General features: G+C 44.5%; 1 protein-coding gene across 4 annotated transcripts in view; it reads right to left on the bottom strand.

Moving 5' to 3' along the window:
* Positions 1-27,385, bottom strand: part of NR4A3 (nuclear receptor subfamily 4 group A member 3) — a 40,290-nt gene that overhangs the window by 10,196 nt on the left and 2,709 nt on the right. For 3 of the 4 annotated variants that reach the window (XM_025432484.3, XM_025432485.3, XM_025432486.3), the window contains exons 2-7: positions 26,129-26,302; positions 22,791-23,845; positions 18,745-18,874; positions 18,116-18,288; positions 7,816-8,015; positions 5,150-5,328 (exon numbers count right to left, since the gene is read on the bottom strand). In XM_025432484.3, coding sequence (XP_025288269.1) covers positions 5,150-5,328; positions 7,816-8,015; positions 18,116-18,288; positions 18,745-18,874; positions 22,791-23,843 — 1,735 coding nt within the window. In that variant the 5' untranslated portion in view covers positions 23,844-23,845; positions 26,129-26,302. Of the gene's footprint in view, positions 1-5,149; positions 5,329-7,815; positions 8,016-18,115; positions 18,289-18,744; positions 18,875-22,790; positions 23,846-25,151; positions 25,224-26,128; positions 26,303-27,385 lie in introns of all 4 variants that reach the window. The other variant, XM_025432487.3, reaches the window with a different exon arrangement.

Here is a 27,385-nt window from a genome sequence, read left to right as displayed (position 1 = left end):
TAGGGAAGCTCTGCTCTAGCCAGTCCTGGTCCCCACGAGATGCCTGAGCCAGTCTGCACCTACCAGTCACCCAGTCTCTGTACACCTAACTCCCCGATGCCGCTTGTTCCAGAATCAAATCATTTCTACTACAAAGTTTTTCTTATGTTGAGCTGAATTTTACAGTTCCCAGTTCTGTCTCTTGGGCACATACAAGAAACAGATTCTCTTTCTCACTGGCAAGTAGCGGAGATGAGGACAGGGTGAGGGTAGCTGTCAGGAGATCCAATAAGGAAAAGCAATTCTTTCTCTTTTTGAGCAGGTCTCAGGGCACAGGCCAACACGAGGACAACAGTAATACAGTTCCAGCCAAAGAGGAAAGCTAACACCAACCAACAGACAGGACCTTCCTGCTCTGCTCTGGGCTCCATTTCTTTCTTGGGGAAGTCATCTCACTGCTACCTCTTATTGCACATGGAACATCCTTTATTGCTGGACAGTCCCCAGGGACACTGAGCTGGTCGGCACTCTGAGCCGAGGCTGTAATATGCTTTCCAGTCTGTCTGTCTTTGGTTTATTAGAGTATGTGTCTGTCTCCCCAAGGAGACCACAAACTCTTTGAGGATAAGGGATTGTGTGCCTGGCACATAGCAGATGCTCAATAAATATTATTGAATTAATCTGAATTGAAATACGGTAGTCCTCAGGAATTCAGACTATTTTCTAATAACAAAGTGGTAGGCTAAAAATAATTAATTTTCCTAATTTGGGAGACTTCCCGAAATTTATAACCCATTCATTTAACCAATATTTGCCATGTGCCAAACACTTTTAAATGCCAAAGTAATTATAAAGATGAATAAGACTCTCCCTGGCCTTAAAGAAACCCACAGTCTAGTTAGAAAAGAAGAGACACAAATAAATTACTTAATATAATGTGTATGTGGAATTGTAGGGACACAGGAAATTGTTATGGATTCTCAGGAGAATAGTTAGCTCTTCCTGAGGTAAGAAAATAACATTTAGGATAATCATAATGAAGATTTGTCTAATATCTTTTTCTCTTCAAAGTACACATTAGCTCATTTAATCTTTATAGGAAATTTACAAGTAGACATAATTATCTCTGTGAAAAATGAGAAAACTGAGATTCAGAGAGTGTAAGAAAAAAAAAAGAGAGAGAGATTGCATAAGGAATTAGTCCAAGACTACATAGGCAGGCAGTAGCAGAGTGAAGATCTCCAATCTCCAAATCCCAAGATAATCTCTACTTTAAAAAAAAAATGATACTGTCCTTAGTTTTCTTCTGCAATGTAGCTGATGGCTATATATGATATAAAAAAGGGGTAACCAGGTAACCATTTAGAATGAGCAGGGCAGCTCTGGGAAGACAGGTGGTAGAGGGCATGGCAGGACCAACCACCTGCCTGGTTCTTCTATGTCATTGTTCATTGCTTTCTGCCCATTGGTCCATCCTTCCTTCCTGCTCCTCAACCTTAGAATTCATGTTCCAATAAGATCAGGAAAAAAGACTACAGGGATAAGAGAAAGGAGTCATTTTATCACTTGACAGAAGACCTGAGAGGGAAAAGAAAGCCATGGAGAACATTCTTTTAGTGTAGCAATGCCAAATGGCATTTGGGCACTCAAGATTCCTTCCACCATCTGGTCTAAAACGTCCTTCCTGATCTTATTTCCCTTTTCACTATATGGGAGAGGTATTTTACTCTGAGGCTAGAGCATAAAAGCAGGCCATAAGATAAATATCGCATTGAATCAATCTTTTCCCTGGAAATGCTTTAAATTTCCTCAAAGTGCAGCTCTAACCACTGGAAACAGAGAGCCCAAGCTCAGGACCCACTGTGGATTCAGGTCTTCTCTCTCATGCTCACTCCAGGATAGACACACTTGGAGTATTTAGCCTGCACTCTTTTGGTTCTTCTTTCTATCGAGATTATATGTGTGATTTAACACATGTGCAATGCAATGCCACTGCACTTGCTTTTCCCTACAGGTGCTGAAGCCCTTGTGATGCTATTTCCTTGATCTGGAATGTCCTGCCTCTGTATCTTCCCATGGCTACATGCTACCTCCTTGGGAAGCCATTCATGACCAGCACCTCCACCTTTCTCTGAAAAAAACAAGTGAGCAGTAATCCGGACGTCCCCTGCACCTGAATCTATTGCTTTTAAGGACTTGGACACTAACCACCACACATTGAGTTCATTGTATCATAATCACATATGACTTCCTAGAAGGCCATACCCTTTCTGACAGTAGAATTGATGGATGGCTTATCTTTGCATCTTGAGAGACTGACACCAAGCCTGGCCTATACTAGGTCCTCAATATTTATTTAATGAATGGATACTTATAAAACCATAATTCTACACTAACTTTCTGTTTGGGGGTCTTCTTATGTATTAAACATAATTAAGTTACCACACATCACCTCCCTGGTATCCCATCAGAAGCAAAGCATTTCTGTTGCTCCCATGTCAGGGATGGGGCACCGGTGAAAGAAGACAGTTAGGGCAGATAAACTGGGGACTTAAAAACATTTGACAACCACAACTGTGGAGAAGGAGAGTGATCTGAAAGAAACCATTTCCTGCCCCACCTAATCACCTAGTTTTTCACAAGGAGGCCTAGAGAGAAGTAGAAGAAGCAGAAAAAAAGAAGTAGAAAATAAAAGCCTTGTGTATGAAACTTCTAATACTGCCCAGATTCTTAATAATTTTCCTGGAAAAGAGACTGGTTAAACTTCTAACAGCTCATTTCCTTGTCATGAGTTCTTCCCTGTGGGTTTAGGAGCAGACAATTTTGGGATGAGGTTTGTGATGCCACTAGCCCACCTGATCACAGTCTTGCCATCAGTCTGTATAATCAGTGGAGCTTATTCCAAAGTTGGGATTTCATGGGAGCCCATATTCAAATGGAAATTAGTATCTGCAACAAGGCATGCTGCTGTTTTCCAGACGTCACTTTTTATGCCATTTCCTGATGCTTTTGCACATTTCCACCCCCCCTCCCAAGAGCAAATCACAAAGTACTGCAAGGTCCAGAAATGAGAGAAGAGGAGCTTGTTTTTCCTGTGGGTATTAACCCTAGCAAGGACAACAGGCTGGTGGGACGTAGAACTGCCCCATGAAGGATATGGCTTGCTGTGCCCCTGCTCTTGGTGAGTGCAGCTTCATTTTTTCCACATCATGTCCTCCTTGGAGCTTCTCGAGCATCCAAGAATATATTCACCAAACATAATACCTCCTAAAGCTCCCATCCGTGTCTTTATGCCACCAAGTTTGATTCTGGACTCCCTGGGGCTTCCAAGGGGAAGGGACAGGCATGTGCCTACTTTGAGAGGGTCTCTGTCACTAACATTCCAGGAGGGAATGCACGCGGACTGAGTGCCTATTCTGAATCCACTTTGGCTACATCACAAACCTACTTTCCCATAATCCTTACTGCTGCCTCACAGACTAAGTGTTGTGGATCCCCATTTTAAGATGGGGTAACTGCAGTCCAGAGAAATGAGATGCATTGCTGAATAACACACGCTTATTCAATCCAGGACCCTAGACTGCAACCTGGGGGTGCAGGATTCTGCAGTCCATGCTGTTTCTGCTAAGCCCAACTGCCTTCTCTATGAGCAATCCCCACATCAAGGACGGTGGGCTTAGCAACTGTAATGGCAGGACACACAGCAGACTGGAGGCAGAGGTGGGACTCATATCACCTTCTCCTAATCCCTTTTCCATATTCTCTGCACTGAGCTGCCCAATATCTCCAGGTGGGGACTGTCACACTTGTGCATGAACCGTGCCTCTTTACTTCAGGTGCTCCCGTGAGCCATGGGAGAGCCCTCTCAATGGAATTCATACTCTGGGAGGTAGCCTTGTTTTTGCTTTATTAATGGCTCCCGTGGAAATCTCTGGCAGGCCCCATCAAAAGAAGGGAATTTCTTATCTAGGACCAAAGCCCAGGAGGAAGTGGGGTCCCACCTGGAATACTGAAAGAACATGCTAGTGTCTGATTCCTACCATACATTTTCTTTGCCTGCATGGAAACCATTAAATGATGACCCAGGCTAGCCTCTGAAGGTCCTCAGATACATCTCACTTTAGTTAACAGATGTCCCAAGAAGGTACATGTAAGTAATGTCCATTTCTGATGCATGAGAAAAAAGGGCCCACTGGTCTCAAAGGATCTGTTTGGTCCTCTGAGAAGTTCATCACCTGCCTGAAAAACATGTTTTCTGCAGCTAAGAGTGTAGCAAATCTGAACCTAGTCCCAACAGCCTAGCTCATGCTTGGCTCTGATGAAAAGGAAGTGAGCCCTCCTCCCTGGGCAGGTGAGCCCCAGGTGGGATGAGCCTCTCCTGAAGCCTCCATCCGCTGTCACTGGCTCACCAGGTCCCAGTCTGATGAGAAGGATGAGACTGAGCAGGAAACTCTGCAAGTGTGAGGGGGCAAAGGAAGCTGGGGCCTGGGGCCCTGAGGGCAGCCCTGGGGAGATGCCACAGTTTCTCTCAACCGAGTGCCTTTCTCTTTCTCATTCTGCCCTGGGAACCTCTATCTCCCAAAAGATAGAAAGGGAGAGGCATCTAGGTGGAGGAACGCATAATACACTAATTGAATATGTTTTATGCTTCTGGTTCTTAACTTTTAAAAACAGTTGTTGAGTCATTTTTGCTTTTTACAAATATCCATTTTTCTCACTTCTCTGCCAACCAAAGTTGTTAAATCAAGTCCTAAACAAATAAGTAAAGGTATGTTTTATACACGTGCAGTGTTTTGCTTTTACTTTGGGTCACCTGCCAAGGACTAGGGAGCGGGGAGAACTCGCCCCTCTGCCTCATAGGAACAGGCTGCTTAAGGTAAACTTCCTTCAAAAACCTCATGTAAAAATAACCCTGAAGCAGGTGCTCCAATTGGCAACGAGCTTCTGTGGAAATTTAGATTTTTCCTGAAGGTTCATGACAATAAGTTGCAAAAAATATGTTTCTTTGTTTAAACTAGGTTAAACTTAACAGATTTTAGAAAAGTAGCAGTCGTTTTCCTTAATTTCTGGGATGTGTGTGTGTGTCACAGCCAAAGCCAGAATCCACCTTTAACACAGGAGAGGAGAGGGAGGAGGACACAGTCACTTCAGTGACCGGGGTGGTGCTTACCTGTGATCATGCTCAGCGCTGACAGGCATGCTAAGGCTTGGATATCAAGGTTCAGGCTCTGCAAACTTAAGGAAAAGTCTTTAATGGAGTCGAGCCACTCCCCAAATCCACGAAGGCACTGAAGTCGATGCAGGACAAGTCCATTGCAGAACACAAACTTATCTTCAGCAGTGTTCGACCTACAAGACAAAGTCATGGGGGGGAGGGGCAGGGGTGGAAGACAGAGACACATCAAACTAGGTGTATTCAATCTGTCCAACATCAGAACACAAAGGTACCTAAACAGCCATTGGGCAGTGTTCAGAACCCGGTGTGGTGTCATGGAACTTGCCCAGATACTCTTTTTTTTAAAAAAGATTTTATTTATTTATTCATGAGAGAAACAGAGAGAGAGGCAGAGACACAGGCAGAGGGAGAAGCAGGCTCCCTGTGGGGAGCCCGATGTGGAACTGGATCCCAGGACCCTGGGATCACGACATGAGCCGAAGGCAGCACTCAACCACAGAACCATCCAGGTGCCCTCTACCCAGATCAGTCTTGATGAACAAGACTGTGCTCCTGGGGGATCCCTGGGTAGCTCAGTGGTTTAGTACCTGCTTTCTGACCAGGGCGTGATCCTGGAGACCCAGGATCGAGTCCCACGTCAGGCTCCCTGCATGGAGCCTGCTTCTCCCTCTGCCTGTGTCTCTGCCTCTCTCTCTCTCTGTGTCTCTCATGAATAAATAAATAAAATCTTAAAAAAAAAAAAAAAAGACTGTGCTCCTGGGATCAACAACCACCGCCACTTGTCTGTGCTAACTTTCTCAGTGAGCATCAGCTCTGGGGAGCTGGGGATGGAGCACCTGCTCTCTTATTACCAGAGTCAGTTACTGTCTCACCAAGGATGGGAGACAGAGGAGAGGCACTCAGGAAGTATGGAAGTGAAACCCCAGGCAGCGCCTCTTTCTGTGGTGAACACGATTCTGTTCTCTTCAGGGCTCCTTGGCCAGGACTTCTCCCTCTTATTCTTAAATGTCAAAAACTGATAAGACCTGAGACTAGACACTACAATTCCATTGTGCAGACTCCAAGAACACCCGGTCCTTGCAACTGCCAGAAGTCAATCACAAAAATAAAAAGTGACCCAAGTAAAAAATAGTCATTTTTTTGTATCCCTCTGTACTTTCAACAGTGGATCTGTGGAGGGCTATTTCTAAAACTGCCTGATAGTTCATATTATGTCCATCATCATCTCGTTTCTCTCTCATGGAAGCTGTCCTGGAACATCTAGACATCACCACTTAGCTGTGGGGCTGAGGGCACTCCTTTCATCTCTCCTTTTCCTTATCTATAAAACAGGAATTCTGATTACTACCTCCTAAGATTGCTGTGGGAATTAAATGAAGGCTCTGAGAGCCCATGCACACTACCTGGGACACAAGAGGAGCTCAACCAGTATTAGGTGTAGCTAGTTCTGAATTCTCTATGGTCCTTCCTTGAATCTTACCTTTCCTTTAATTTTCAAGTCCCTTGCTACATATTTCTCTCTTTCGGCCTACTGCATTAACAAGTTAATATCTCTTTATTTGTACTTCTTGGATGAGTAGCTTTATTCATTCATTCACTTAGCAAGTCTTTCCTTAGAACCAAGTATGTGCCATTCTTGGAGCCAGGCACTGGAGAAAACTTGGTGAAAAGTGTATAGATGGCACCTGCCTGCATGGAGCTTATTCCTTACTTAATCCTTTGCTGCCTGCCTAATAGAGGACAGTCCCATTGCTGCCTTGGATCCTGTGCACAGCAGATTGGCTGTAATTATGCTAATTACTGACTCCTTAGCTGTAATTTCACCTCTGTCTCTCCTACAGATCCTGCCACAGAGGCACACACAGCATGGTTCAGCCTCAGAGTTTAAAACCTGGACCTCAGGCCACTGGCATCAGAATCACTGGAGCATGAGTTAAAAAGGCAGATTTCTGGACTTCTTTCAAGATAGTTCTAAACCAAAATGGCTGGGAATGAGGCACGGGAATCTGCACTTTACACTAGAGCTTCTGGTAACACAGTATGAAAAGCTTAGAGAGAAGCTTAGATCTGAGGTTCCAGCTTTTTGAAAAATCACTGCCTCTTTGTCTTTGGTGTCACCGAGTAGGATAGGTTGAAGCACATCTTTTGATCCAGAAGCTATTCGCTTGGAGTAAACACTGGGGGTTGAGAAGCTGTGGGAACTCTTTAGAGCCCCATCTGGCGTACTAGAACAGTAACTTGTTAAATAGAAACCCATGAGGTAAATGCAATGTTCAAAATAAATACTCGCCTGCCAGGAAATACCTTATGCACCATGAGAGAATCTTCCTAGAATCATAGAATGTTGGAACTGCAATGGGCTTCAGAGATCAACAGATCTAACCTCCTCATTGCACAAAGGAAAGTGAATTTCAGGTGAAGCCAGTGACCTTCTCAGAGTTTCACAGCAAGTTCATGTTGGAACTGACACTAGAACCCACGAGTCCTGGCTTCCAGGCCAGTGCTCTTAGCCACTGCCCATTTTTATTAATGCCTGACCATATTTCCTATTTCATTCCTGAGCAAACTCTTCATGGATGACTCCATTATGAACACAGCAGGTTTCCAACTTCTTCGAAGTAAGGGGAGAACTAAAGAAAAGATAAAATCATAGTAATTACCTGATGGAAAGTCTGAGAACAAACAGCTCCAAAAAGGCTGATTCTATAAGTAATGTCTGATCTTCTTTGGGGAGATCAGTAAATCCGGGAATCTTTTCTGCCCAGCTTCTGGACACATCGATGGAGGCTGTCAGGAGGTTGTAGAACTGTTGCACGTGCTCAGCATCGGTGCCTGCAGCGGCCTGTTCGGTGGGACAGTACTGGAATGCAAACCACAGAGAGCAGCATTATCTTAGTTCAACAGGGATGGCAACATTATTTGCAAATTGGCTCTTGCAAGACTGTCAGTGCCCGAAACTTTTTTTTTTTTTTTTTTTTTTGGCATTTGGTCTCTTCTGATTCTCACGATGTAAACAGCAAATTCTGTTACCTCTTAACAGACAAAAGAAATCTGGCTAAGTCTCTTTAGTGCAGTGGTTTTTAATCTTGATGCAAGATGGAAATCAAGCTTAAAAAGCACTGTGTCTAGCTCATACACACAGAGATTCGAATTTAACTGGTCTGGAGTGGGGACTGGTCACCAAGAATTTCAAAGGCTCCCCAGGTGATTCCAAAGAGCAGCTATTGCTGAGAAGAACCATTACCCCAGAGGTTTGGGTCCAAGCAGGCCGCCAGGGTCTACTGGTTCCACTACAGCACAGCTGTCTCTAAGATGTTAATTAAGCCACAGTTCTCAAAGTGTAGTCCTTGGGCCAGCAGCATCAGCAACACCTGGGAATGTGCCAGGAATGAACATCTTGGGTCCCATCCCAGACCTACCGGAGTGGAATCTCTGAGGGTAGGCCCAAGAAACTGCTTTATCAAGATCTCCAGCTGATTCTCATGCATACTGGAGTCTGGGAACCACAGAATTAATCAACAGGAGAAGAGAATGATTTTTGCTTCCTGCAGGTGGACTTTTGTGAGGTAAAAACAAACCAGGCAGGGGAGGGGTGTTTCCTTTTTTTTTTTTTTAATTTTGATTTCTTTATGATAGTCACACACACACACACAGAGAGAGAGAGAGAGGCAGAGACACAGGCAGAGGGAGAAGCAGGCTCCATGCACCGGGAGACCGACGTGGGATTCGATCCCGGGTCTCCTCCAGGATCGCGCCCTGGGCCAAAGGCAGGCGCCAAACCACTGCGCCACCCAGGGATCCCGGGAGGGTGTTTCCTTAAGCAGGACCCAGGCAGTCGTGTGCCCTCAGACTCAGGACTTGTGGGTACTTAAATTAATGAAAATTAAATAAAACATAAAGTCCAGTTTCTTAGTCGCACTGGCTGTATTTCAAGGGCTCCAAAGCCACGTGTGATGGGCAACAGTTCCCTCACTGCAGAATATTCTATTGGACGGCTCTGATCTAAAGGATCCCAGGAGAAGAAAGGTACAGGTAGGAATAAAGCCCCTGTTCTACTCTTGGATATTTTGGTAGAGTCAGGGTTTTGCTCGAGTCACTGGGGGAAAAAGTCCTCTTGGTTTCAGCAGAAAGACTGATATAGCAAGATAATAATCAAGGCACAACCAACAACACGGAGATTTGAGATCTGCAGAAATACTCATGTAAATATGTGCATCATTTCCTTTGCCCTAACACAGCCTTGAGTGCGTTTGTGTCCTTTCTCTCAGTTCCCCCGGGGTATGGATTTTAATCCTTATTTTACAGATGAGAAAAAGGAAGCTCAGAGGGACTCAGGAAGGCTAAGGGACTTTCCCAAGGTTCACAACTAACAGTGGTCCAGCCAAAACTTAAACATGGCCCTGTGACTTCCACTCTTGCACTTCCTGGCTGGTAATATGTCTGATGTTCCTAGTTGGTAGCCTGTGGAATAGTTTTTTTTCTAAAACTAAAACTAAAGCATTTTGCTTTGCTCTAATTGGAGGTCTCTGTGTGTGTACTCATTTGGTCCCATGTTTTGTCGGCAGCACAGTGACTAGCGCATAAATGACCCCCAATAAATTGTTGTTGAGTATTGTTTAGTGAAAGAGTAGTCAGGGGAGCGCCTAAGTTTGTCACAATGCCCTAATCTGGCTGGAGGAGGGACAGCCAATAAACACCAGGTGCTCACTGAGGAACTACTTAGATACGAGGAAATGAAGTACTTGTCTTAATTGGGTCTCTTTTTTTCTCCCTTTATGCTTTCCCACGAGGCATCATGAAATAACAAAAGACACCATCAGACAAGGAGACCAGCTGCTCTAATCCTAGCCCCTAATTTGTGAAATAATGGAGCTCTGCCTGTAGTTATCTGGGATATATTACTTCACTTTTCTGAACCTCGGTTTTCCCCTCTGTAAAATGGGGATAATACCCTCCTCAAGATTCTGTTGTAAGGATTATATATGATAATATATTTGAAGGGCCCAACATAAGGATATTTAACAAATGATGACAGCGATGGTACTGATAATGATGATGGAATGAACACTGTTCCACCACTTGCATATTTATAAAATGGGGAAAGGGGTTGAATTGGAAGGTTTCTAATTCTCAGCCCTGATTTTCTAGGATCCTGTAACATCAGGTCCAGTTCAGTCCTGGCTCTTCTGTTCTCAATAATTCCACCCAGGGCCTGGATTCAATGAAGTCCTGGATGTTTCTGTGATGTGATGGGACTTCTTGGGAGCAAAGTCCGGGAGAAGCAAGCAGTCCTCCTTCCCACAGATGGTCAAGGATGGTGGCATGATCCTGGTGTCACGATAATTCCCCCCACCTCCTTTTAGCACATACACTACTAACTGAAAGGGAGTGGAGAAAGGGATTTTATTTAACTTTAAAAAAAAAAAAACTTTCTCTTCTGTGCATCTCTTTCCAAATACTCTCCAAGGATAGGAGGAAAATTAGAGTAGAACCCCCTTTAAAAAGCTGACAGCACTACTTGTGAAACTCCCGAGTGGTACCTGGGGTAGAGAAAAGAATGTTGGACCAGGCTGCAGGTTATGGGGTCCTCCTCCAGGCTCTGGCATGGACTTGCTATGCAGCCCTAGCCAAGTTACTTAACTTTTCTGGAGAAGGAAGTGACTGGCTACCTGATTTTTAAGATTCCTTCTGGCTCTTTGCACTCAGCTGTCTTTCTGTTACTGATTTCTAATTTAATTCCATTGTGGTTTGGCGGCAGACATTGTGTGTTTTCTATTCTTTTAAATTTGTTAAGGTGTGTTTTATGGCCCAGACTATCAACTATCCTGGCGAATGTTCCATATGATGGATTCTTGCACTCAATGATTCTAAATGTTGCTAATCATACCAGGTATGATGTTACTGCCTAGAATTTGACACTGATTCAGCATTATTTTGTCTTAAAATAGGATGGTAAATGGAGATAAAAAGACCAAAGGTTATAAACTTTTTCCTGGGAATGGGACCTAATAGCTCCCTTCTGCACTGACCTCCCTGAAACCATGGCTCACAACTCAATAATCTCTCTGCTTTCAATATTTGCTCAGAACTCTCCAGAGTGCTTAGCTTCCACCCAGCATCCTCTGCAGGCCTCCGTCCCTGCTGGGCTCACATTTCATGCATCCTGCACACAGGGAGATGCAAACCCTGCCTACCCTGCATGAGCAGTTGTCTCTGATGGAGTCCAGCAAGGAGAAAAGCCAGCAGGCCCAGCATGCCAGACTCCAGCCAGCCCCTCTGGGCTTCACCTGCATTGATTCTGGCCCACGTTCCAAAATTCTGGAGCCAAAATGAATTCAGCGTGAGCCACCAGTAACTCGGGGGTGACTCGTGGGTTAGCCTCCAATGCTAGGGGAAAAGACAAACCAAGTGTCCCCTCTATTGAACATAAGATTTAAAGAAACAAAACAAAACATTTTAGATCCTTTCTCACCTGGTCTGGCACTTTTTATAAAACCATCTGAAATTGCAAGAATCAAATCCCCATTCTCTGCTTCTAGGGTCCCCTATATCACTCTATCTCTGGGATAAGCAGGTTTGTGGTTCACTGGAGAAAATCTGGAAATGTTTATTGATCATTCTAATCAAATTCAGGCCAAATAGAGGAAGACTTTAAATAACGAATCTTTTTTCCTGTTTAGGCTTTTTATTCCAGCCTATGTGAATAAATTGATTCATCCAAAGTCTGGCTTTATGTCTAGTCAAAGACAATACCACATTTACTAACCAGTTAGAAGAGGCTACAGCTAATGCCTGATATAAGTTTCTCTGAGTAATCTAGACTGAGAATCTAGAGCTGAAATTATCAACAGAAGTTACTTAAATGAGGCTCCATTTTGCATATGGCAATACTATGGCTGTGCAGGTCAGACTTCATCAACAACCCAGGCCTCAAATAAGTTGTTTGGGAATTAAGTGAGACCCTCAGTGACTACCAGCCCTACCACATTAGCAATGTGATGTTTTCATAAAAGAATGGAACCTGCTATTTACTCTACCTCACTGCCAGTCCAGGCTGAGTATGTAAAATGTCCTAAGAACATTTTGTCTCCCCTCAGAATGCTAGTTTTCCCTGGGCCTTTCTATTTCTTTATACATTTTAGATGTCATCATGACATGAGCCAAACTATGTATACATATTCCTAAGTTCTTACACTTTAAAACAAATTGGCAACAAATATGTTTTCCTCCCAATTCTCTTCTAACTGCCTCCCCTGCTAAAAAACAAAACCCTCCCCTGCCCCCACTAATGGCATCACTGCATTATACATTTGCTTACTTTCTCTCTCCTTCACACCATGTCAGCTGCCTGAGGGCAGGAGCTGCTCTTCCACAACGTGTCCACTGCTGTAGAACAGCACCTGACGCCCAGCAGCCATTGGATAAATATTTATTAAATGACTTGGTGACTTTTTGAAAATGTATATATATGTCTATCATTCATTCCTTCTCGGCCTCAAAAACAAAGCTGGGAGACGGGAGATTTGAGGTAAAATTGGATTGTTCTTATTAAACTATATTGATGGTTCGCAAATCTTCGTGTGGCAACAAGTCATCCAAGGCATTTGTTAACATGCAGATTCCTGTCTGCCTCCTCCCCCTCTCCTAGTTCGGATTTAATTGGTCTGGGTATGGCCCAGGAATCTGAATTTTTAAGCAAACACCCTGGGTCTTTCTGGGTACCACACTCTGGGAGATGCTGAGCTCTCCCCACAGTGGATTTATGGCAGGTGTAATGGTTAGAGGGTCAGAGAATGAGAAGGCTGGGAGGGATCATGGTGGTGCCTTTAGCCCAGTCTCCCCAGCATTCAGACAGGGAAGCTGCGACCCACTGTGGCCCAGGAACGGACTTGAAGTCACCTAGGGTATTGATGGCAATTTGAGAGGGTCTTCTGAGTAGCTTCAGTCAACCTTTCTCTTTGCCGAGTCTTTAGGCTGTTTACTCTCTAGTCTAACATGTGTTCGCCACGATGTTTCTCAGGCTATCTTGTTAACATATTTAAATGCCATTTGCTGGTGCCTGGTTTTATCCGAGTGGCATCTCCGAGTGGTATTTGGAGTCTGTTACTACACTGAATGACACCAATTACCAAGAAACATCCCCGTTTGCTGAAAAATACTAGAAATGACCAATTAATGAGGACGTTAAATATATTTTCTCATTAGTAATTGTGCAGGCTCTGAAGCCAAGCCCAGTATCTATATATACTTGTATTGCTAAATTAAAAGCAACTGTGGGACAGAGGATAGCTACATTTCGAGAAGAAACAAATCAAACGTGACATGTTTTGACTGCACTGATATACAATGATCTGAGCTCACTTTTGAAGGAGAGAAGTTTGGCCCAAAGGAGAAGTGAAGGTCCCGGAGCCAGGAACACTTCACAGTGCGAGGAGCTCTCTTTCTGGCCTCTAAAACATGCATGCATTCCCTCTGTGACTTGGAACGCAACTCTTTCCTCCTCCCTCTCTCACAATGAGGAAAACCACTCGTTTAGGACCTTAGAGGCATACAGGCGGGTACAAGAAGGTTAGAACATACCTATCTGGCAAACATCATCTCATTTCTCTATTTACCAGATTCATGGGGGAAACTGGCATTGTCAATAAATTGCCTTGGTCAAATCAACTGTCTGACTCAAATCCAACAGGACAAATTCTTACTTAAAATATAGTAAATTATGGACACACACTGAAATGGTGACATTTGTTACCACTGAAGAGTGGGATTAATCAGCAATAAAGAGGAGACTTTGATTTTTTTCACTCTGTCCTCTTCTAAATGGTTTGCCTTTTAACAAAACCGAATGGGTATATGTATATATATATGTAATAATAATTATTATTATTTTTAAAAGCCTCATAAAGCTTCTATTAGAAAAAACTAGTAACTTTTCATTACAGGGAAGTGGCAGTATGGTGAAATAGAAACTTAATACCTTGAGGGATGAGATTCAGATCTAGTCCTAGCTTTGCTCCTGACCTCAGGCAAGACACTTAACCCCTAGAAGCCTCAATTTACTCCTCTGAAAGTATGGGGGTGGATTAGATGATCTCAAGGTCCCCTCCAGTTCTAACATTTGCATATATATCAGGAGAAGGTATGATGAAAACTGAGTTTTAACGAATGACATTCCTAAAAAAATGACGGAAACCATAAATTATAGCACATAAGTCTGTGGCTTAAGGGAAATTATGTAAGAACATATGTGATGGTGCCTAGCTCAAAGTAGGCACTCAATAAATTCAGTTTGCTTCATTCGTTTTATGGTAATGTTTTTTAGAGAACAAAGCAGGTTCAATCTTGTTAAATAACAAGTTACTTAACACACACACACATATATATGTATACACACACACACACACATATATATATATAAATAAAATATCACATAAATATAAAATCACTTGCATTTAGGAACAATAAGGCAAACCCCAGAATCATAAAATCTTAGAATTGGAAGGAATTCAATATTCAAAATAACTTCTCTGCTTGTGAGAAATCCTGTTATGTGTTCTCCTTAGTTACTTCTTGTGTTGATGAACTCACGCTTCCACAGCAGCTCTTGTAGCTAAGAGAGAGCTCATCCTTATCTTCAGAATGAGCTGGAAGGGCCCCCCTCTTCTTCTCCCTTCAGATCTGCTCTTGGGAGCAACAGTCCTCTTTCCACAGGGTAAAAGAGTGACCTAATCCTGCCAAACCTTCTGCCTTCCTGTTTAGATATTTTCATTTCCTCCAACCATCCCTTACAAGTTTCCAGAAACAGTATGTCCACATCCCCCTTAAACCCCGGTTTGGGAAGGGACTTCACCTTGAAGTGTGGTCTCACAGGACGGAGCCTGTGAGACCACCACCAACTTGGTTCTGGTCCTATATTTCTACTACCGCAGCCCTAAGGTAGTTCAGCATCCCTTCCTTCCACCACACGTATACTTTGTTGGTTCATATTGACTGTGTATTGAATAAAGTCCCAAGATCTTCTTAACAGGAACTACTGATGGGCCAAGGCTCTCCCATGTTTTGAAATTCTAAATGCTGAGCTGAACATTTATTTTTGTTAACTTTCTTCATGATGGCTTCAGCCCATCCTGTTCCAACCTGTCGAAATCACTCTGAATGTTGATACTGACATCCATCATATTAGCGATCCCTCCCAGATTTCTGTCATCTGCAAATGTGATCAGCATGCCTTCTATGCCTTCATCCAAGTTTTTGATGAAAACTCACTGTATTTTTAAAAAGTCTTTTAATTTAATTGATTTTGGTCCAAGTTTAGATAATTTTGTAAAGCTATCTAAAAGCAGGAGAATCCAAGCTATGAGGCTCAACCTGATTCCAAAACAATGCAATTAAAATAAATGTGCTTTACAAAATTGAGCGGGGGCCCCAAAGGTAGTATGAATGTGACCCGGACTCTGGTATGGTCAATCTGCTATTTTGGACAAAGCTAACAATTAAATTGGATAAATGTTTGTTGATGAGGATGATGACTCTAGTCTAACACACTGAATAGTGCAGAGGCAAGCAAACACACTGGATTGATTTTTCAGTGTGGACACAGTTCCCAGCTGGGACAACTCAAAGTGCTGGCGAAGGTTTGCCACTGAATGACTAATTAGGCCATATAGACCAATAGTTGGATAATTTGGGGCCAAAAAATCACTTTGGGGGCCTTAGTTCTCTGGACTGACCATCGGTAGTGATTTCCAATGCCCCAGACCAACGTCAAACCTTGTGCTATGGGCTCGGCAGAGGCTATGTGGAGCAGCTTCATTAATTCAGACAAATTGCATAAAGGGAGGCAAAGTTTGCTTCAGGAAGGGGACACCCTTATTCCCGAATGCTTTTCCAGTACCCACTATCATTGAAGCCAAAGACACAGTGAAGCACGGTATTTAGAAACACAGACTTTGGAGTCCGGTGCACCTGGCTTCCAATTCTCTCTTTGATAAATATCAGCTATGTAACCTTGGGCAAGTCACTCCTTTAACGTTTCCTGGTTTTCATGGCCTCATCTTCGAAACACATGATAACATTTACCTTAATGGCATTGCTACATGGCCTCTGACATAGGTAGTGTTCATACTTCTCAGTACCTTCAATAAATGGTAAAGTGAGAAAGGCTGGTCAAGGACATAACGTACAGGGCACTGGGTCAAAACTTTGACAAGTTATCACCTTACTGAATCTTCTTCACAAACCACCACAGGAAGTAGATATTATTGTTATTACTCCACAACACAGGTGAGGAAACTGAGGTGTTGCAAGGTTTCATCAGTTGCTCAAGGTCACCTATCTACTAAATGATGGATTTGGATTTTCATCTAAGCTGGTGTGGTTCCAAAGCCTAAGCCCTTAACCACTGCATTATTTCATTAGACTATTATTTGAGACTTGACTTTAGTTAAGAGATGCTACTTGTAATCAGAGTAAGAGTCCTCAACCTTTGGTGCTAAGGGTCTACCATGCTTCTCATTTGAAGTTTTGTGATTAGGTGTGGAGAGGAGGCTTCACAGCCTATAATGAGGGTACAGAGGGAAGGAGGATCCCAGTGGGTATATTAATCACCCCTTCTGTCAGAAGTCTGAAATACTGATTAGGCCTGGGTAGGGCAATCTGGTAGTAGCTGCCAAGCCAGATCAACCAACCGGAGATCCCTGGACTGGTCTCTCTCTCTCATCGGTGTGCACACTATGTTTCTAAGTTTTCTTATATCAGAGAGGGGGTGACTAGCCTCACAGTTCATGGTTCTTTATCTTTTTTAAAAAAGATTATTTATTTATTTATTCATGAGACAGAGAGAGAGAGAGAGAGAGAGAGAGAGAGAGGGAGGCAGAGACACAGGCAGAGAGAGAAGCAGGCTCCATGCAGGGAGCCTGACATGGGACTAGATCCTGGGGCTCCCAGGATCACGCCCTGGGCTGAAGGCAGACACTCAACCCCTGAGCCATCCAGGCATCCCTCATGGTTCTTTAAATGATGAAATGAGACAACAGACAACAATGTCTAGCATGCAGAAATAGCTCAGTAATTGTAATCCTTTTCCTTTCTTTCTCTCTCTGGTAAGACCCTGTCTTACTAGAATTTTGCTTTTCTAAGTCTTTTTCAAAACTGCCTTCCAGTACTGTTTATACATTTGCTCAGAAAATCCCTTCTTATGGTTTTCCTGTGTGGGGACTTTTCAGAGTTCAGACTGATGATATTTTAGTTTATCTCACAATAAATAAAAATATTGATATGCTTTGTTTCATTTAAATAACAATACTCACTTATGCTTTTCAAAACAATCATTCCTGTGTGACTGATGTTCCAAACATCCCTCCGGGGTTAAATATTATAATCATCTCCACTGTAGGGACGAGAAAGCCAAGAGTGGGAGCCAGGTGACACAGGCAGGAATCAGCACAGGCAGTGTTCCATCCTGGTCCCCCTGACACCTCCCAATGTCAAGGCCAGAGCTCCCTCCTCTCCATCAGTGGTCGAGTCCCTCTGAATAAGCAGCAGGTCAATCAGTGCTGATACAACTGGATAAACTGCTGAAGGATAACTTGAGGCTCACCCAGATGGTTTGATCACAATATGAAAAAAACGGTAGTTACTACCTCTAAACCACGAAAGAAATCTACACACTATAATTCACCTGTGCACATTTTCATTGGCACAACCACCAGGAGTCCTGCAACAATGGTATGACAGGTGCAGCACTGTCAGGATAATTTGTTAAGGCATTTAGAGATCCAATAAGGCAAAAATGATTTGGTGCAATGGATGCACTGGGATTGCTAAATGAAGTGAGAAATATAGAGAAGGTATGAAAACTGTTTAGTACAGTGAAAGGCGCAAAGTCATTCAATCAACTCTTGTTCCTAATATCATGAACAGAGACCTCATCATTTGAAAACAGGACATCATAAAACTTACTCTGGAGTAATCAAGATCTCTGGGTGTTGAGTCTGTTAAAGCTCGGACAAGGGCGTTCATCATACAGATCGGAGGAGAAGGTGGAGAGGGCTGAGAAGGTTCCTGCTGTAATGGGCTCTTTGGTTTGGAAGGCAGCCGACCTCTCCTCCCTTTCAGACTATCTGTACGGACAACTGATGCCAAAAGAAAAAAAGAAAAAAATGTCTCCAAAGATATTCATGAAGAGCCATAAATCACAAAAAGCAATCAAAACACATTACAGTTGAGCAATCATTAACAAGACCAACCATTTAAAAGTGGCAGTAAGTTTGGAATTATATCCACACAATGATTTAATGAGAGTTGAAACAAGCAGCATAAAAGTCACCCGTACTTACATCTAGTAATGAATTAGCCCTAAAAGTCTCCTTCTTAAATAGAACAGAGATGTATGTACACAAGCTCTCTATTGATTTTGAGAAATTAGAATAAGTAGTCCTCAGCTATTTTTAAGTGGTAATATACACCATAAAAGTAAAATCTTGGAAAGTAGGAAAATTCACCACCCCAACGTCAATATTAACATTTTTCTCAGTGATATCTGAAAATATATATATAAGCAAGCTGAATAAAAAGCATTATATCCATACCTTCTTTAACCATGCCAACACTGAGACACTTCTGAAATCGACAATACTGACAACGGTTTCGACGTCTCTTGTCTACAGGGCAGTTTTTATTTGCCAGGCAAACATATTTTGCATTTTTCTGAACCGTTCTCTGAGAAAACACAATACAGAGATAGTCAACTAATAGTTTCTGGAAAGAGGTAGGACCTGACAAGATGTATTTTAATTACAATGTGAAAAGCGACAGTGCAATTCGTATAATTAGATAAATTTAATTTCCTAACACGCTAGCCTGCAGGAAAAACAATTTTATTAGTGTTAGCTGCTGACAATGAAAATCATCTCGGATTGTTCTGAAGCAAGTCTCAGGAGACACCCAAGTCTGAATGATAAAATCATATCTGAAATTACCAGGTCAACATATCATACCTTGGAGGATTAGATTATCTCCACTTTTAATATCCCTTTGGGAACAATTTTCTACTTGTTCCACTCCCCTGATTATTGCTGACCTTATTAAAATAAAATCAAAATTATCTGGGATGTACTTTGTTGGCTATCACTATTATAAGTCAAATATCACAGTAACTGGCTTTGTTCCCCAATAGAGATGAAATCATAAAAAGCAAAATCAGGACTTGACTAGTTAAAGCATATAGGAAATGCCTTTATGCAAAAAAAAAAAAAATCACTATCCTTAATCTGCCTATATCATTTATTTTATCTTTAAGATATTAAGATAAAATGTATTAAGAGAATATTTTCTTAAGAGAATACGTATGGTCAACTGGTTATTTCTGAGTTTTGAAAGCAACATCTTAAAATTGGTTACTAAAAGCTGCTATAACAACTGAAAACAAATAAACAAAAAGAGGAAAGAAAGGAGGAAGTATGAGAGCCATAAATTTTCAATAAAAATTCCCATTAACAGGTTATTTCATAAACGACTATTGAGACAGATATCAAAATAGCCATATTGTAAACAACACATCATAAACCTTAGACTTGGATATAAATTGATGTTTTATTCTTCAGAATCACATATAATTTTAAAATGACACATGGAGAAATAATGAAGCATATTTTATGCTCAAGATTTTAAAAAATGATTTTTTAAAAAAAATTAAAGACATTTGTGCAAATGGATGTGTATTCACCACTTAGGGTGAAATTATTCAGAAATTACCTGAATCTATACAACTCCAAATAGAGCAGAAAGTTGGAATTTATTTGGTAAGCCTGGGCTGCATTAAGAAAGAAAGAAAGAAAGAAAGAAAGAAAGAAAGAAAGAAAGAAAGAAAGAAAGAAAGAAAGAGAAAAGAAAGAAATCCACATAATTTGGGTTGGTGATCTGTTTTGTATCCAAAATTCTAGATTTACTTTTAGTCTTTTACTTTTAGCAATTCTCAACCCCCATGTATTCATTTTCACCTTATCACCTTTTAATTTCATTTTAGGAAACGGTTTCTAAACTGCTTCTATGACTTTAAAAATCTACCAAAGCCAGATTCATTTAGTTTAAAATGCAAAATTCCCAAACACAAACATATCTCTGAGTTTCCAGCATTTAAATTCTCAACAGTCTGTAAGGGTAGGAAACTTATGTTTCCTGAATGAAGCTTTCTTTCATTGGACATGCAGTAATTTCTAAAACTCTGTTTCTTGCCATCATCCTCAAGGCTATATGCCAATTTGAGTGCTGGTGGCATTTTGCTTCAGGTATACATTTTCCCAATAACCTGAAGCCTTCCCCACAGTTGTGTGTGCCTGCACAGTTTAAGGACAGGGAGAGATCGTTATGGTTCAATCACTGAATTCCCATCATTAACTGCACCTCATGTCACATTTTTAAAGAATTCAATTTAATGGTAGAAAGCCACTGGGTAAAACCTGCTCCTGTTCCTTTAATTAACAGATCTGTGGGGTGGTTCTCCCCCATCCTACCCCCACCCTTTCAAGTATAGATTTGTTTTCAAGGCATTGCTGCAGAAAAGGGATGCTGTTGGGGAACACTTAATTGACATTTCTAGACTAGGAATGTATTACCAGTCCTGTATTTTGGTTAACTCTCAATTATTCAGAGGTGATTATATTTGTGGGTTAATCGTACTTCTCTTAATTGTTTTTCTTTCTTTTACCCCTTTTTGGCTGCCTGTTTCATTGCCCTTCAGCATTTCCACTGAAATACTGTGAAAATGAAATCTGCTACGGGAATGCGGTTAACTTGGAAAGAACCCTGGTAAAGCTTGAGCAGTTCAGACAGAAAAAAAATGGCTAAACTGAGGGTTCTGCATTTAAAACATCATACTTCTGCATAACTCCTATATGGCACTAGACATATTGCAAAGTCTCTCCACAAGCATTTTTCTCCTTTATCTGCAGAAGTTAATTAATGGCATGATTCCTAATCCCAGATCAAAAATAATTGATGCTTGCTGGTAGGTATACCAATCCACATACATGTGCATTTTAGTAAATACTTTGTAGTTTTCATTTAATAATGAACGACTGTTTTATGGCCCTTTAAAGATTATAAAGTGCATTCATATCTGTCTTGTCTAATTTAATACTCATAGCCCTTCTCTGAATTTTATTCATCGGATTGAAAAACGGAAGCCTAGAAAGACAGATCATGTTCAACCTCATAGATTGGTAGGTGACAGATCAAAGGACTCCTGTTTGAGTGTTCTGAGTCCAATTTTAGCACATTCCCAGATGTATCCTATTGGTCTCCCAAATACCAGTTACCCAATCAGCACCTAGCTTCCCCTTTCCCTCCACCCTGCCCAGCCCTAGAGTCTAGTGGGAGAACATTTGTGGGTTTGCAAATGCCAGAGATAATGGCCAAGGGAGTGGGGAGGGTGGCACAGAATTAAGTGTCTTTAGAATTCTGGAAGTCAATAGCAAAAGTAGAGCAGCAAGAGAACAAGGCCTCTTCCACCTCAACAGTAGAAAGAAAGAGGGCATCCCAGGTGGCTCAGTGGTTTAGCGCCGCCTTCGGCCCAGGGCGTGATCCTGGGGAACCGGGATCGAGTCCCATGTTGGGCTCCCTGCGTGGAGCCTGCTTCTCCCTCTGCCTGTTTCTGTGCCCCACCCCTCTGTCTCTCATGAATAAATAAATAAAATCTTTTTTTTTTTAAAAAAAGCAAAAACAGTAGAAAGAAGGAGCACTGACCTCAAATGTTGAAAGTAACCAGCTGGAACTGCCAAACATGCCACTAAATCACCATTTCTAGAATGCACAAGGCTTCTCTTCCTAGGCTTCACCTTGAGGGATAAGATATTGGGGAGGCTGAAGACCCTCCCACTGTAAAATTCTCCTTTGCGTCTATGATATAAGGAACCGCGTCTACACCTCACTGTGTGTGGCACAGAGTTGGAGCAAACTGGTGAGACCCCAGCTTCTATCTTCTACAGAGCGAGCCGCCTCAAACGGCACCCAGCCAGTTGCTCCTGTCTATTCTGCAGTTGCAGACCTGTGAAGAGGGTCTAGACTTCGGGATCGTGCAAACATGAGTTGGCATCCTGCCTCCATCGCACTCTGAGTGCGTCTCGGTGTAACTTGAATAACCTCTCTGAGCCTCCACTTCCTCATCTGTGAAACAAGGATAATTAATAGCTACCTTCAATATACTACTACTAAGAAGAGCTCACGTGTGGCCAGAGTTCCATCTCAGATCTGATTCTAGCGTCCCAGCTCTTGTATGAGGATTGAATGAGATACAAATATCCAGGACGTGGCACACAGACCCCCATGCCCTCAGATACCCTGCATGGACAGGGAAGGAATACAATGTGGGGGTGGGGGGCAGGGATCCTTTTTGAGAATCTGCTCTGTCTGGCAAAATAAAGGAAGCCAAGTCAGGAAGTTCACGGCTCCCTGAAGTCCATGCTGGCCTGGTTAGCGGGCCCCTGGGAGGGTGGATGTGAAGGTGTTTAGGAAGGGCTGCAGGAACGCACAGGAAAACAAGGCTGCTGGTCCTGGAAGGGGAAGGGGTGGGACGCCCTCGGGGCGGAGGAGGCCGGTGGCCGGGGGGCGGGGGCGCCAGGCGGAGGCGCGCGCTCACCTTGAAGAAGCCCTTGCAGCCCTCGCAGGTGCGCACGCCGTAGTGCTGGCAGGCGGCGTTGTCCCCGCACACGGCGCACGTGCCCTCGCCGGACGACGAGCTCCTGTTGGGCGGCGACGGCAGGCTGGGGCTCTCGCCCAGCAGGCTGGACGCGGTGGGGGAGGCGGTGAGGCCGAGCGGCGGGAAGGCCAGCGCGGCCGCCCTCTTGGGCAGCGGCAGCCCGTACGCGTGGCCCTCGAGCGCGGCGGCCTGGCTGCTGGCGGCGGCGGCGGCGGCTGCGGCGGCGGCGGCGGCGGCCCCCAGCGGCAGGCTGAGCGCGGCGGCGGCCGTCGGGTCGTAGCCCAGGTGGTGGCCGCCGGCCGGGCTGGGCGCGGGCGGGTGCGGCGGCGACGGCTTGAAGTGGAAGAGCGGGAAGCGCGCGCCGGCCACCGCGGGCACCGCGGGCACCGCCTTCATGGGCGGGTCGAGCAGCGGCCCCGGGGCGATGCAGCCCTGCGCGGCGGGCAGCGCGTCGTCCCACAGCGCCCCCGCCTGCGCGGGGAAGCCCGGCGTGCTGGGGGTGGACGGCGGGGACTGCTTGAAGTACATGGAGGTGCTGGGCAGCACGTCGTCCTCCGGGCCGGACGGCGGCGGGATGGACGGCTGCGGCGGCGGCGGCGGCGGCGGCGGCTGCGGCTGCGCCTGCGGCGGCGGCGGCGGCGGCTGCGGCTGCGGCGGCTGGTGGTGGTGATGGTGGTGGTGGTGGTGGTGGTGGTGGTGGTAGTCGTGCGCCCGGCCCTCCTCCATCTTGATCAGGGGCCGCGGCCCCGACGGCTGCATTTGGTACAAGCAGGAGGGCTTGAGATCGTAGTTGCTCGAGTAGCCCTCCATGAAAGTACTGAAGCTGGGCAGGGACGTGGTGGCGGTGGCCGTGATCTCAGTACTGCCCAGGTCCATGGTCAGCTTGGCGTAGTCGGGGTTCATGATCTCCGTGGTGTATTCCGAGCCGTAGGTCTGCACCGCATAACTGGAACCTGGAGGCGAAGGGCTATACTGGGCTTGCACGCAGGGCATATCTGCAGGACAGGGAACAGGGTCTCTCAGAGTCAAGTCAGCACTCTCTCCTAGCGGACAGGTAGCACTGGATTCATTGCTCCCTGATCTGGAAAATGGGAGAGGAAGTGACATCTTTCCCCTCCTCCTGGTGGCTTAGATTGAAAAGCTTCATACTCCTTGTCTTCCCTGGGAGGAAAGCAGAATCCCTGACAGACTGTCAAAGGGGCCACAGATGCCAAAAGCAGGCTTCCTGGGGGCCTCTGCCCACCTTCCTTCCCTTGCCCTTGTTCTTCACCAGATCTGGGGAAATTGGATCCCTTCCTTCATGAGCCCGGTGATGTTTTGACAGAGCGGTTTTGAGCCCTGTAAACTAATTGGGGATGGTCTCAGCCACAAGTTGGGAGGACAAAAAGATGCCAGGGAATGCTCCGTTAGTTTATTTTTTGGGGGAAAGAGGCCACTGGTGCCCCAACTCACACACACTGATTTAGCAATCTATGAGTTAGTTAAAAAAGAAGAAAAGAAAAGAAAAGGATGTCCTACGTGGGACTAACCGGCCAAGGGAGTCTGACATTCTAACATTTTATGAGTGCCAACTGAGCCCACCCACACACGTTGTGGTCGCTTTCTCCCACCCCCTCCCCATTTCTCCAAACACAGCTAACAGCCTACACAAACTGGACCCCTGTTGATGACTTCAGCCAGCTAGGTGGAGGGGTGGGAACACAGGCCCAGGAAATGGACTCGGGGGAGTTTGTGCCATCTGCAAAGAAAAAGATCAGCAGCTGCAACAAAACACCCACCAAACGTGGTCTCTGCCATATACAGTATATATATATATATATATATATATATATATATATATATATATTCTAATTCTGACTAATCAAATATATCAGTGGCTGTTTTAAGACAACAGTTTACAGCTACTGTAATAGGTGAGTTAGCCTACAATTTTTCTTATGACAGAAGAATTAGTACCTCTACAAAAGAAAGCAGTTCCTTAATAGGTTTAGTTTTTCTTCCAGTTGACTGTATGTTGAGCCACCAAAAGGGGCTAGTATCCAGGATGCTTATTATTGTTCAGAGAGGTTGAGTTGGATGAGAAGGCTTTGAGAATTATTGGATCTGATTTTATCTAATTATTTCCCTTTCTCTATGGCTAACTAGAAATGATAAAATGGGCAGTTGCTAGTGGTTGGTTTTTCTGAACCAAAGGAACAGCAGGTGCTTAACCTCTGTTTGGAGTCTATGGTATAGAAGATGTGACTAATAAAAAAAAAAAAAAGTGTGTACTTCACATTTCCTTTGACATCTTTCTCTTACCCACATTTCCAAATCTGATTGAGTCATGCGTGTATGGGATGAAATCTTGACTTGAAAAAAGGTGATGAGGGCCTGTTGGAAGAAGCAGTGATAAGGAGAGGCCAGTTCAAGCCTTCACTTTCCAAGAAGGGCCTTAAAAACACTAGTTTGAAGGTCAAGGATTAGTTATCCTGCTGTCCTGTTGTTGGGGTGAAATGAAAGGCTAAATATTTAAAAGAAAGAACACGGCCCAGCCCAATGTTCCATCTATTCTCCTTCCTTCAGCCCCTCTAGGATTTCTCCATCAGTCTTCTGTCATCTTTCCTTGCCAATCCCTATGTATTACTCTTCCTTGTGTCTTTCTTAGGTTTCCAGCTAGAATATGAGTTTGCTTGGTACTAAGTTCTATTTAGATGCATATCTTTGGCGACTACACAGTCCAGGCACTTGGTATCTGTTTAAGAAATGCATAAAGAGGTGTTACAAGCCAAACCTGCAATCCTCTCTTTTTGCCCAACTCGAATTTACTCCTTGGTTTTCAGCTTAAATGCTTTTTCTCTTTTCCTCTGAGCTTCAACAATCCAAACTTCTGCATCAAATGATTTAGGTTCTATACAAACATAAATGCCCTGTATTGCTCAAAGCGATCCCATAACTTTTACATTTATGAACTGGATATAAAAGGAGAGCAAAAATGAAGACATTAAAATGTATAGAAAGATCCTAATCTCTTGGCGTATTACATTTTTTTTCTTAGGAAACCTATTTTTGAGAAATGCAACGCGTAATTTAATCTGGCTGCTCCACTAGGTAGCAACAGGGTGTGGTATCCAGAGGAGCTTCGTGCAAAGAAGCCACCTGTGCTGTGAAATACGTGGCCAGCAGTCACTGTCCTGGCCCTGCGCAAGTTGAACAGCCTGCCTGCTGGGTGCGTGGCTCCCCCCAACCCCCACCTCTCCCAACCTGGAAGGAATAAGGGGTCGCGCCTTTAGACCTACCTGGAGGATATCTTGCGCGCTGAATGGTGGGGCTGTGGGTCTCTCCAGCGGAGGCTGAGAGGGTAGGAGGCGGAGACGTCCGGCGAGGGGAAGCGGTGGCAGTGCTGCCTGGCTCCGCGGAGGGTCCAGGCTCAGGGCTAGGGCTTGCCGGACTGCGCTCTTCCGCAGTAGGCTCTGCGGGCACCGGGAGAGAGGACAGAGCTCAAAGTGAGACCAGGCTGGTGGTCGTCGTGGCCTGGGCTGGGCGTATCAGGAGAGGGTGGTTTGGTAGGGGGTCTCTATGAATGCTACGTTGATTACAAAGAATTAAAAGGGTAAGGAAGCAGTTCTTAAGGTGAACGGAGTCCCTGGGCAGAAGCGACCAGCCGCCTTGGGGGGAGCCACAGAAAGGTTGTCAGGCACCCACTGCGCTCACCACCGTTTTGTGGCACCCAAACCTAGGCTAAAAATACGTGCATCCTGTCATCGCCCAGCAATTGATATCTCTGTCCCCACAATTGGCTCTGAGCTCGCTAAGTCAGGAAAACCACAGAAGGGGCACCTGAGGAAGAGTTTCGACGGAATTCGTGTGGTCAGTGAGGGCGCATTTTCCAACTCCACTGCCCGTCCCCCCTCCTCCCCAAATACAGAATTTACACGTTGCATAGGAAATGCACCAGGTCCGGAACGAATGTGTGAATGCCCCGAGGAATTAAGAAAGTCTGCGCTTTTCATTCTAAATGCTAATGGAGCTTCGCTTCTATTAGCCGCGAGTTTCGGGGGCCAGGGGTCAAGCAAACAAAAGGGCACAGTAGAAATAGGCCGGCGCTGGAGACAAGGGGACAAGGCAGTTGGAGTTCCAGGCTGGTAGGGTGGGCGGAGGGAGGCCCCTTGCACCCAGCAGGAGGTATCCCTGAGGGTGGGCGACTTCGAGGCTCGGGGCCATCCCGCGGCCCCGAGGGGGCACATTCCGGAGGGCGCCGAGCGCGGCTCCGGGGCGAGCGTCTCCGCGCCCAGGCTCAGCGAAACTTTGTAGCTGGAAGCGCAGCTCGGCGGGCCTCGGGGGAAAGGATCCGCTGCCCCAAACTCTGGCCTACAGCGCCCTCTTTGCCTGGACCCGTTCATATCTTGAGGCTTGGGAACATGAAACCGAAAAAAAAAACAAAAACAAAACAAAACACAAAACCAACCCAAAAAACAAAACACAACCCCCCAAAATCGCGGGGGTGCGCGGGCCGAGAGGGGCGTGTAAGTTTCGTCCCCCTCCGCCCCTGCGCC

The sequence above is a fragment of the Canis lupus genome, chromosome 11 (assembly GCF_003254725.2).
Source record: "Canis lupus dingo isolate Sandy chromosome 11, ASM325472v2, whole genome shotgun sequence".
Taxonomy (NCBI): Eukaryota; Metazoa; Chordata; class Mammalia; order Carnivora; family Canidae; genus Canis; species Canis lupus.
The sequence above is the reverse complement of the archived record's forward strand: the minus strand, read 5'-3'. Positions and strand labels throughout refer to the sequence as shown.